The following is an 11,970-nucleotide window of genomic DNA, read 5'->3' on the forward strand; positions in this document are numbered from 1 at the left end:
TTGATAATTGTTCATTGTTTGTTTGAATGTAGTAATCGTTAATGATTTTTTTTGACATTTTGATTCACCTATAAATAAAAAATCTATAAACACCATTTTATTTCACCTAAAAGAATACTCTTCATTTAAATTAAAAGATGATAAAAAAAACAATTTTTTCTATCTTTTGAGTAACCAAACATCAAAGGCACTAAACAAATAATTCATGGTGATAGGATTCCATAAAAGCATTCAATTAATTTATTGCAAGTTTTTAATCTTGAACCCAGAATAGACAAAACCCAAATTCAAAAACACTAGAAACTACAAGAATCTTGGGAAAAACACAAATCAATGAACCCCAAGGAGAATAGTGCTTAATTAAAGAGATACGCGGCAGCCGAAAATTGGCTTAATTACATAGTTTTTCTTGCAGCGTGGCATACAACCCTCGTGTTAAGATATCACAAAATCAAACTGAATATGAAAGAAAAGACTTCAAGTAGTTAGTCTGACTTTGATAATCTAGTTTTTGGAAATCCTAGAGGTGGCCTTTATGTCGTGAGTTTGCAGGCAGGGGTTGAAATATACTATTTTTTTTCAAATTCATGCCACTGGGATTCGAATTTCGAACTTTTTTCTTAGAAGCTACAAGAATCTAAACTAGAAAATCTTTGCTGGGCTTGAGCCCAGCCCAGCCCACACTATGGCTACGCCCGTTGTCGAATTTGAAAGCGGTGAAAATGATCGTGGCAGATGTGGCTGTGCTGCTGGTTCTGTGGGTGGCGGAATGTGGCTATGCTGCAGATTCTGGTGAGTGTTTGAATTGAAAAATGACCTTACATTTTCAAAATGTTTTGAAATTTATGTTCATTTTCAGAAGTATTGTTATCTTACCATGTTATCTAGTGTTGTATGGCACAATTGAGTGTTATATGTAACTTGCAACCTAATTTGCTGCAATTTTCCCATTGAAAGAACACTGGGTTGAAAACATTTTTAACAATCCTTTACCGTATATTTCTTGTGAAAGAAAACTTGCATTCCCAGAAAGTATTTCATCATTCCTAAATCTATCATCATTCTCTTCGTGAATTCTTCATCCTATTTCTCATTTAACCGAAAATAAATCGAGTCATGAACTTATAAACATACAACAAGAGTTATATTTGTTTAAAGTACAAAATTTTCAATCTCTAGCCTGCTAAAATTAGTTTTCATCAGATTTCAAGGTCTAATAGTTTCATATAGTGAAGCAATTTTATAGTGTTTTAGGACTGAAAATTTACGTGATGTGCTTACGCCTCTCGGTCGATACCTGTGTGAAGCTATTTTATTGGAATTATTTTTTATTTATTTCTATTGCATGAGATCTTGGTGCGAACAATGTTTGTGAAAATATTAATAGGGATGAAGAATTAGAGTTTAGTAATTCCAACTTCACGTACATTTTGTTTTTTATTTCCTCAAAATACATTGCATCCCATTGATTTATTATGTTAATATCAATTTATAAAATACGTTATAGCTTTTACGTATTTTCAGCCACTTTCAGCAATAAATTAGAATTTACATAAATTTGTGTTTTCTATATTTCACTCAATATAGCCCACCTCCATGTAAAAAAAAAAAAAAATTGACTCAAAAAAATCCGAGCCGTTGGATCGACCCTTGCGGGTACTGCCAGCAGGGGTAGGGTCGAGTAAACCCTTGTGTGCACGCATATGTCAAGTTGATTTTCTTTTAATGTTAAAAAAATTAAAATAAAGTTTATTTTTAATAAGTTTTTAGAATTTTTCATAAAAGTTATTTTAATGAAAATTAAAGGTTAAAAATAGGTATTTTGGGAGCATTGTTGCTGTAATTAGGAATAATGTTGGGTTTTTTCAGCAGTTTGATAATTTTGTGAGTTTATTTTATAATTTAAAAGTAGGCATACCAATAGATCATTATGCCTCTCTTACATAATATATGGTATAGATAATTTATTTACAAAATAGATTTCAAATAATAAAAGTACCATTGTGATAGTTTTAGTAATTAATTACTTATAATATATGTAATCTAATTAATAATCTTCTTACTAGAAATTTTTGTAATAATAAATATACATAGTGTAAGTATAAAAAAATTTATGCGATAATGATGCTGATAATAACAATAGCGGCATTATTTATATAAACTGGTGGACCGACGCACGCATTGCGTGCTTTTATAATATTTTTTAATTTATTTGATTTATATTTAAATAAAAATCAAAATATAATTATAAGAAATAGTGAAAGACTATACGGTAATTTTGATATATAAATTTAAAAATAAATTGAAAAATAAAAGAATAAGAAAATGACCTCAATAAAAATTGAACCTATTAACCTAAACCCCATGAAACAATGACTATATCCACTGAACTACATATAACTTGCATTAAAATTTTAACATTTTATTAATATATATAATTATAAAAACATACCATGACACGAAAGTTAGTTATTTAAGCGTCTCAAACTTAATATAACAGTATAGATATAAATAATAATAACGATAAAAATTTATAAGTCAGTCTTTTTCCTAATCTAATCTATCCTAACAAATTATATTATTTATTTTTTTTAAAAAAAAACGCTTTACGAATTTTTTTTTTAAGGAAAAGTTTTTTAAAATTGAAACGTATATTTCTAGGTTAGGGCATCGGAGAGTAGGCGAGTTTTCTAGTAACACCTGTCCTTCACTATATTAAGAAAATTCATCGGAATTTGTGCGAGCAGCATGGATTCGGACCGCTGTTTTATAGGATATCGTCGGATGGAAGAGGAAGAGTTGTCGTTGCCGGAGATGCGTCAAGTAATTGGGGATTTTTTTGGTTGTTGAATAAATTGGGGATTTCTGTTTATCTCTATCAGTATCGTTTATCGATTATTGAATATACCATTTGACAGATGTGTGATGTGTATGTGCGCACGCTATATCCTGGTACATTTGGTGGATCGAACACATACCTTGCCGACGAATTTTTATATGCACGCAGACATATTCCCCAAATAGCCCTAGACGCCTTCAACAGTGCCAAGGTTAGGCATATACATTGACAGTCTTGATTATCTGATGCACGCAAGTAATTTCTTCCGGTTTGATTTGATTGATACAGGGGAGAAATTTCAAGCTTGTGAAGTTTATCAAGCTCAATCGCATTAACACTCTATTTAACTCCATGACTTTCGAGGCTAAGGAAGATGGAAGCGATGAGTGTCTTCTTTTCCGAGCTGTTGTTAATTTGATAGGCACGGACAATGTATTGTTGTGTGAGATCAGGGTACGAACAATTCATTTCTATATTGCTTTGTTTGGATTCAATTTCATGCTATCCTTGTTTATGTTACTCTTCTATCATTTTATGGACTACATAAAACCCTAGTCATGCTAATGCAAACAAACTTAAATCGACTAAATATCTACCTCATGCCAAATGAAGTGGTGGTGGTGGTGGTTGGCTTGTTTTAGTTAACCCGTTGTTAGCTATGTGAATTTGACCTGATTCAATCAAGTAGCTATGTGAATGATATTGAATGGTGAGAACTGACATAGAAAACAATGAGTAGATACACCTGCAACTTCTTATGTAGGACATCAAATGGTGTGGTGATGCTGCTTGTGCACGGAAAGTAAATTGCATGAAGATTTTTTTTTTTAAAAAAAGAAAAATTATGCGTGCGGGTATTGTGATGCTACAGTGTGGCTACACGAGACTTTGTTTGGAGCGTAAAATAAATGTCCATTCAAGAAGATACGAATTATAGAGCAGATTCTAAATAGGTGAAACAGGAATCCATATTTATTTTTTTTATTATTGGCACAAGAAGTTCACTTTTGTTGTATTTTTTAGGATGGTGATGAAAATAAGGATCTGGGTGGCGACATTCTTTCCTCTGTTTGGCCATCATTTCACTACATTTGGTATGTCTTCAGAAATTATTCTTTAACCAGTTACTTCTCTTTATTTTCTTGGGTATTTTTATGCTCTTTCTTAATGATCACAATGATGATGAAGGCATCAAAGTGTTCTATTCTTTACCTCAGTTTGTGACCTGGTAATTTGATGCAGTGGGAGATTGATGCTTCATCTTATCCTTATATTCTTGTCTCCTAGATACGATGGCTTTATTTTTTTTTTTTAAATATTTGGTTAGGATTGGATTTGTTTTTTAAGTTTCCTTTGGTTTTGAAGTACTAGATTAGGTGTTGATATTATTATCCATAGGGCTTTTGTTCTTTGTTTCGGTGACTTGTTTCGGTATCAATAAAATTTAACACTTTGCAAGTGTTGCCCATGGGGTGTTTCCAGATCAGTGTCCATCATAATTATCTTCAAATTTTCATATTACTTGAATCCGATTTGAAGTCATGAGTTGTGGCCTAATAAGTAATAACTATCTTCGAATTTTCATATTTTGCTTCCAACTTCAAGTCCTTGTTTGTGATGGTTCTGACATTTGATTATGCTCTCAGCTTACTTCCAAGGCTGCTTGTTTAATGAACATTCCTTTCTTCCTTATGTTATGCTGTTTCTTTAGCGCAATTGCCATTATGCATTATCCGTCTCTTTTAAGATGCAGTGTACTTTTTGGAAGTTCTTTCTTTCTCACACACTTCTTTTTCTGTTTTCTTTTTGTTCGAATTTCAAAGCTTTAAACATGAACGTGGCGAATGCCACTCTACTGATGGTTCACTTGGTGGGAAATGCGACTATGCTGTTGGTTCAATTCGTGGTAAATGTGTATGGTTGGTTTGTTCTGCTCATAAGGATAAAAGAATGACCACCATCAAATGAAGTCCAAGTTTGTCACTTTTGAGGAATATTATGAGGAGTGAATGGTTATCCTGTGTTATTTTATGCATTTGAGTGTTGTGTTAGTACCAGTCCGATGCTGAATTGATTTTATAATATGTTTTAGGATGTAAATTTACGTTATTATCTATTACTACACACTCACACACACATATATATAAAACACAGATGTATATAAAATAGCTTTTAACTAAATTAAAATTAACTTTAGGTAACAATTTTTATTATATCTCAGTATTTCCATAAATACTAGATATTCTTGTACTGTGATAAAGGTAAGAAGTGAAAGAGATTTTAATTGGTAATTTGAGTAATAGATGATATAACATATTTAATTTACTAAATATAAATATGTAGGAGGAAGTGTGAGAGAGGATTGCAATTGTGTTTCTTCTACTCTCTAGTAGTTGAGGAAAAAATTGCGCTAGCTGAAACTAATATAATTTGTCTAAATAAAAAAAATGCATATAAATATATTTTTTTATTGATTAATGTCAATGTTCAATTATTTAAACAAAGAATTAATTATCATATAATTCCAAAGTAACAAAAAACAATGCATGTAAAAATATTTATTAACACATTTTTTTATTATTATTAAAAAAAATTGTTAATACTAATCAAATGATTGTATTCATGAAATTACTTTTATTACTTAAAACATATTACTATAGTAAGTGTGATCCGCACACACAGAGCTGCTCCACGCCCCGGTGTGTGAAGGGAGGAGGGTAAATCAGGGATATATCTGGTCAGACAAGTACCTGGGGAGAGGAAGGCTCGCGATTTGGGTGCGATAAACAAGGCCAAATACACCTTTGCAAGATTCGAACACTCGTTATCTTCTTTTTTCACCAAGGCCTTTGCCAGTCCCGCTGTGCCCCTGGGGGAACATATTACTATAGTAGCAATGCCTTCTGCTCGTCCAAAGATGGTTTCATTTGCCAACGAAAAAGAAGACATCGAGTTTTTAATAGAATAATTACTTTGTGTGTCAATAAAATTAAAATAATTTTTATTTAATATTCAAAATACTGATTACAATAAAAATTTATCACGCTAATAATAGCGAATATAATTAATGAAAATAATATTAATAGTAATAATATAATAAACAATAACTTAAAATCAAATGTAAAATAAGCTAATATTGTTTGTAGTTGCGTTTGTGTTTTCTATATTTTGCTTAATATATTTACAAAGTGAAGTTCAAATAACAAGAAGTGAAGCGTAAATTAATAATTGTAAGGTCTTGAGATTAATTTTTCTATAATTTGACATGATTAGAATAATTATTGAGATGTTAAATTAAAATAATTATTTATGTCAAATAAAATTAGAATGTGTGTTAGAAGTATATATGTTAGAATATCGGAGATTAAAATGATATAAAGATACATATAAAGTTAAAATAACACACAAAAGGGAATTTAGTACAATCCGATTTTAATAGACACAAGTAACTATTTAAATATTTTTTATGCCTTTACATTTTTTTGTGATATTTTATGTGATTATAAACTAAATTCACATGTTAGAAAAAATGGAAAAGCCGTCAATTAGATGACTAAACAAAATGGAAAAGTAACAAAATTTTTAGAAATAAATTTTGGTATATAACTCCCCAGGAATTCCAATCGAGCTTTTTAAATTAGATTCATGCAATTTTTTTCATTTGACGTGTCATATTTTTTTTGAATTTTTAGTACTTTAGATAATATTTCTAAAATCAAGATTGTTTCGTCATTGAATTTTCAATAGAATAATTAATTTTTGGTGTTAATAAAATTTAAATAAGTATATTTTATTAAAATAATTGTTATCGAATAATCAAAATATTGATTGCATTAAAAATTTATTACCGTGATAATAGCGAATATAATTAATAAAAATAATATTAATAGTAATATATAATAATAAAAATAATAACTTAATATTAAATATAAAATAAAACTAATATTATTTGTAGTTGAGTTTGTGCTTTCTATATTTTATAGGTATCGTTTGATTCGTAGTATGAGACAAATAGCATGAAGATAAGTTATATTTTTTAATAAAAAAATATGTAAAAATGATAATTAATATAATGTTAGATTTGATTGATTAATTTGATTAAATTTGAGATAATGTGATACAACTGTTTTGTCTTTTTGAAAATACTAATAAAATATTTATAATATTATTTATTAAAGATAATATTGTAAATTCAATTCAATGGTTTGATTGATGTGAGATAAATGATTGATGAGTTGATTAATGTAAGATAAATGATTGGTAGATGGATAAATAATAAGAACGAATCATATAGCTCTTTTATAACCTTATTTTGTCGTGTTCGTGCTTATATTACATTTTTATTCCGAGTTTTACGCTCAAATCGTCATATTTTTTTTTATTGTTTGTAGGTTTGACCAAAAAATGAAAAATTTAATTCGGAAGATAAGGTCAATGAGTTTAATGTCAAGTAGGAAATATTTTCGAGAAGGAAGAAAATAATTGATGAGAATTTTCCTATTATCCAATAATTCTTATGATAAGATCAAGGAAATTTTGTGGTTTTGGAATAAATTTGGGCTAAAAATATAATTTCTATAACATTTGAAGCTGCTAAGATGAAGTTCATGGAAGAAAAACAAAACAGAAGAGGTCCTTAAACAAGACGTGATCACACCTTATGTTTGTTTCACTCCTGCCTTGAAAAAAAAGCACATAAGAGAGGTCCTGGAATAAGGCGGGATCACGCCTTGTGTGTGATTCACTTCTACATGGAGCACGAATTTGAAGATTAAAATATCATATTTAAAAATCTTAATTGTGGTATTTGATCTTTTGAATATTTTTTAGAGAGGGAAAAAACTTTTAAAATTAAGATAAAGAAAATTTTGATATGGTTTTTATTCCTTAAAAAAATAAATTTTCCTCATGGATAGATGACATCCTATCAAACAAGAGGGAGATTTTATTTTGAAAAAAAGATTATTCTCTATCATTTCTCCCCCATATTTTCATCTTGGAGACGTGAAGAACAAGAGAAGAAAACGCACTGGACGAAAAGATTCACGCATCATCGCTGAGATTTTTTATTTTTTATTTCTTTTATTTCCTGAATTCAAACATTAGATTTTTGTCTAGTTTTGATTTTATGGAGTAGTCACCTTATGATTGAGACCACGATAGAGTCAAACTTGTGATTGTTGTTTGCATATTGTATCGATCAGAGTTTTGATTTATTTTGTGTTATTGATTAATATTTGCGTAGATCTCTTGCGTTTAATCTGGCCAATTAATTGCAAGTTTGTTGTTCGATCTTGACTCGAAAGAGAATAGATTGAAAATTGCTTCAAAAAATATTGATCAACACATGGTTAAACCGACTAGAAATAATATTCGATTTTAGTGTGCGATTTTAGGCAAAGAGCTGAAATTTCATAGTTATTGAATGCGTTTTTATTTAATTAAATTCAATTTGAAATAGTTGGACTGTTATATAAAAATAAGATTATTAATTATAGAAATAAATTAATAATTAAGATAGAAAATTTCATCGTGACTTTAAAATAATTATTATTTGATCAAATCCAAAGGATTATTAAATCTAGAAATAGAGTAATAATTAAGATAGGAAATTTCATCGTGACTTTAAAATAATTATTATTTGATCAAATCCAATACGTGTCAATAATTGATGTTTGGTATCGTTGTGTGTTCCCGGTAATTTATTTGAATTTGAATTTCTCCTAAACTAAATCTGTTATTTAATTGAATTGTATTATTTTCTTTAGAATAATTAAAATTAACAAAAATCAGTTCTTCTATATAGCTTAGATTATATTAAATATTTATATCCTAGTAATTCGATAATAGTTTATGTGAGAACGACTTGAACTCTATCCAACTATATTATTACTTGACATAGTATAGTTGCTAGTTTTTCCCAACCGAAATCATCGATATGTGCATGAAACATGATATTAGATTTGATAAAAATGTGGATAAAAATATGGATAAATAATATAGCGAATCAAACAGTACCTTAATATATAAATATATAATTAATTTACAAACTCAGTTCGAATATTAATAGTCGCATCTATAAAATTATTCATTATTTAATTTAAAAAAATCCGTATTCCGTTTACCATTTGTTTATTTAAAAGGAAAAGTACGATTTATTTCTTCAAGGAAAAGCATTTTAAAATTGAAAATAATAATAATAATAAACAATCCGTATATTTCTAGGTTTGGGCGTGCCCTATGAAATTTATGTTTCAGCTGTTTATAACTTCACTATATTGATAAAATTCATCGGAATCTGTGCGAGCAGATGGATTCGGACCGTTGTTTTATAGGATATCGTCGGATGGAAGAGGAAGGGTTGTCGTTGCCGGAGATGCGTCAAGTAATTGGGGATTTTTTTTGTTGTTGAATAAATTGGGGATTTCTGTTTATCTCTATCAGTATCTTAATCGATTATTGAATATACCATTTGACAGATGTGTGATGTGTATGTGCGCGCGCTATATCCTGGTTCATTTGGTGGATCGAACACATACCTTGCCGACGAATTTTTGTATGTATTCAGACATATTCCCCAAATAGCCCTAGACGCCTTCAACAGTGCCAAGGTTAGGCAAATATATAGACAGTCCTGATTATTTCATGCACGTAAGTAATTTCTTTCGGTTTGATTTGCAGGGGAGAAATTTCAAGCTTGTGAAGTACTTTATCAAGCTAAATCGCATTAGCCTTCTATTTAACTCCATGACTTTCGAGGCTAAGGAAGATGGAAGCGATGGAGTGTCTTCTTTTCTGAGCTGTTGTTAATTTGATCCGCACGGACAATGTATTGTTGTGTGAGATCAAGGTACAAACAATTCATTTCTTTATTGCTTTGTTTGGATTCAGTTTCATGCTATCCTTGTTTATGTTACTCACCTATCATTTTATGTTATTTGATTCGCACGGACAATGTATTGTTGTGGGTATTGTGATGCTAGATTGAGGCGACATGAGACTTTGTTTGGAGCGTAAAATAAATATCCATTCAAGAAGATACGAATTTTAGAGCTGATTCTAAATAGATGAAACAGAAATATGTGTATCGCCAAAACCAAGCCTTTTATCCATATTTTTTTTCTATTATTGGCACAAGAAGTTCACTTTTGTTGTATTTTTTAGGATGGTGATGTAAGTAAGGATCCGGGTGACGACATTCTTTCCTTTGTTAGACCATCAGGTCACTACATTTGGTATGTCTTCAGAAATTATTGTCTTAACTGGTTCCTTCTCTTCATTTTCTTGGTTATTTTTATGCTCTTGCTTAATGATCACCATGGTGATGAAGGTATCAAAGTGTTCTATTTTTTACTGAAGTTTGTGACCTGGTAATTTGATACAGTAGGAGATTGATGCTTCATCTTATCTTTATAATATTTATATTCTAGTCTACTAGATACGATGTCTATATATATTTTTTTTATATTTGGTTAGGATTGGATTTGTTTTTTAAGTCTCCTTTGATTTCGAAGTACTAGATTAGGTGTTGATATTATTATCTATGGGGCTTTTGTCTTCTTTCGGTAACTTGTTTTGGAATCAATAAAATTTAGCGCTTTACAAGTGTTACCCACGGCGTGTTTCCAGATCGGCCGATTTCAAGTCATGAGTCGTGGCCTAATAAGTAATAACTATCTTCGAATTTTTCATATTTTGTTTCCAACTTCAAGTCCTTGTTTGTGATGGTTCTGACGTTTGATCATGCTCTCAGTTTACTTCAAAGACTGCTTGCTTAATCAACATGTCTTTCTTCCTTATGTTACACTGTTTCGTTAGCGCAATTGTCATTATACATTATCTGTCTCTTTGAAGATGCAGTGTACTTTTTCGAAGTTCTTTCTTTCTTACACACTTCTTTTTCTGTTTTCTTTTTGTTCCAATTTCAAAGCTTTAAACATGAACGTGGCGAATGCCACTATACTGGTGGTTCACTTGGTGGCAAATGCGACTATGCTGTTGGTTCAACTCGTGGTAAATGTGTATTTGTCGTTTGTTCTGCTCTTAAAGATTAAATACTGACGAACACCATCAAATTAAGTCCGGGTTTATGCCGCTTTTGAGGATTATTACGAGTAGTGAATGGTTATACTACGTTATTTTATGCCTTTTTGATTGTTGTGTTAGTATCAGCCCGATGCTGAATTGAATTTACAATATGTTTTAGGATGTAAATTTACGTTATTATATATATTATCTATATATATAAATTGAGTTTTTGACATATTTAAAAAGTTTATGAAAAAATAATTACTACAAAAAGAAATATTTGTTAGTATATTCATATATAATGTTATATATATTTAAATACATGATAAGTGCAATTTATTGTACTTTTATTACTTGTTTTTAACTTGGAATTTTGTGATTTTTGAGCAGGTTTTATGTGATTTGTTGTTGTTTTTGTTGTTGTAGTTTGGAAGCTTAGAATGAGAGTTTGGAGTAGTAAAGTGTTGAATTGGAAAGTGCAAAAGATAAAAAATGGCCGAAGCTCCAGCGCACCCGCGGTCTACATTGCAGCGCACCCGCGGTTATGAAGATCAATTTCAGAAATTTCTGCCGAAAGCACAGCGCACTCGCGGTAACATTTCAAGCGCACCCGCGGTCTTCGTAGTTCGAAAATGAAAGTTTCCCCGAAACAACACCGCACCCGCGGTCTGTGTTGTAGCGCACCCGCGGTCCTTCGCAAAACAGAGTCCGAAAAATCTGTAACTTTGTGGACTTCGAATAAAAGTCTATGAAAATGGTGTGCTGCGTGGGGAAGCTTGTCTGGACTATAAAAAGGCATCTTTTACTTACCATCTAGGGTATTGGAGAGCTAAGGAAGGAGTGGAGGCTGCTGAAGAAAGATTGAAGATCAAGTTCATCAAGTTCTTTAGAATTCTTTTGCACAAATCCGGGGACGGAATCAGCACTTCAACATCTTGTTCTAAGTCTTCTTTCTTTTATTTTTCATTTGATATGTCTTGTTTTAAAACCATGTTTTGTTGTGTTGTTTTTATTATTATGAACTAATTTTTATTTCTAGAGGAATGATGGAACAAAACTAGAAACCATGTGTTGGGATTTATGAATTATGCTATATAAGTTTT

The 11,970-nt window shown here is 30.5% G+C and overlaps 1 protein-coding gene across 2 annotated transcripts; it reads left to right on the forward strand.

Annotated features, from left to right (window-relative positions):
• The first annotated feature begins 2,671 nt into the window (after positions 1-2,671).
• LOC142537559 (uncharacterized) lies at positions 2,672-11,004 on the forward strand. Of its 2 annotated transcripts, none has more exons than XM_075643074.1 (5): positions 2,672-2,823; positions 2,919-3,050; positions 3,128-3,292; positions 10,004-10,074; positions 10,770-11,004. In XM_075643074.1, the coding sequence occupies exons 1-5, from the start codon at positions 2,749-2,751 to the stop codon at positions 10,891-10,893; spliced, it is 567 nt and encodes a 188-aa protein (XP_075499189.1). In that variant the 5' UTR covers positions 2,672-2,748; the 3' UTR covers positions 10,894-11,004. The 2 variants fall into 2 exon arrangements, with proteins under 2 accessions (XP_075499189.1, XP_075499184.1); XM_075643069.1 differs by lacking the exons at positions 10,004-10,074; positions 10,770-11,004 and adding exons at positions 3,863-3,933; positions 4,663-4,952.
• Positions 11,005-11,970: the final 966 nt, after the last annotated feature.

This window comes from Primulina tabacum, chromosome 1 (genome assembly GCF_025594145.1).
Source record: "Primulina tabacum isolate GXHZ01 chromosome 1, ASM2559414v2, whole genome shotgun sequence".
NCBI classification, from domain to species: domain Eukaryota; kingdom Viridiplantae; phylum Streptophyta; class Magnoliopsida; order Lamiales; family Gesneriaceae; genus Primulina; species Primulina tabacum.

Bases quoted from the DNA above. Each gene is read 5' to 3' on its own strand.
- LOC142537559 (XM_075643069.1), top strand. From the start codon at position 2,749: ATGGATTCGGACCGCTGTTTTATAGGATATCGTCGGATGGAAGAGGAA. The intron at 3,051-3,127 runs GTTAGGCATATA...TGATTGATACAG, and splicing joins ACGCCTTCAACAGTGCCAAG to GGGAGAAATTTCAAGCTTGT. The intron at 3,293-3,862 runs GTACGAACAATT...TGTATTTTTTAG, and splicing joins TATTGTTGTGTGAGATCAGG to GATGGTGATGAAAATAAGGA.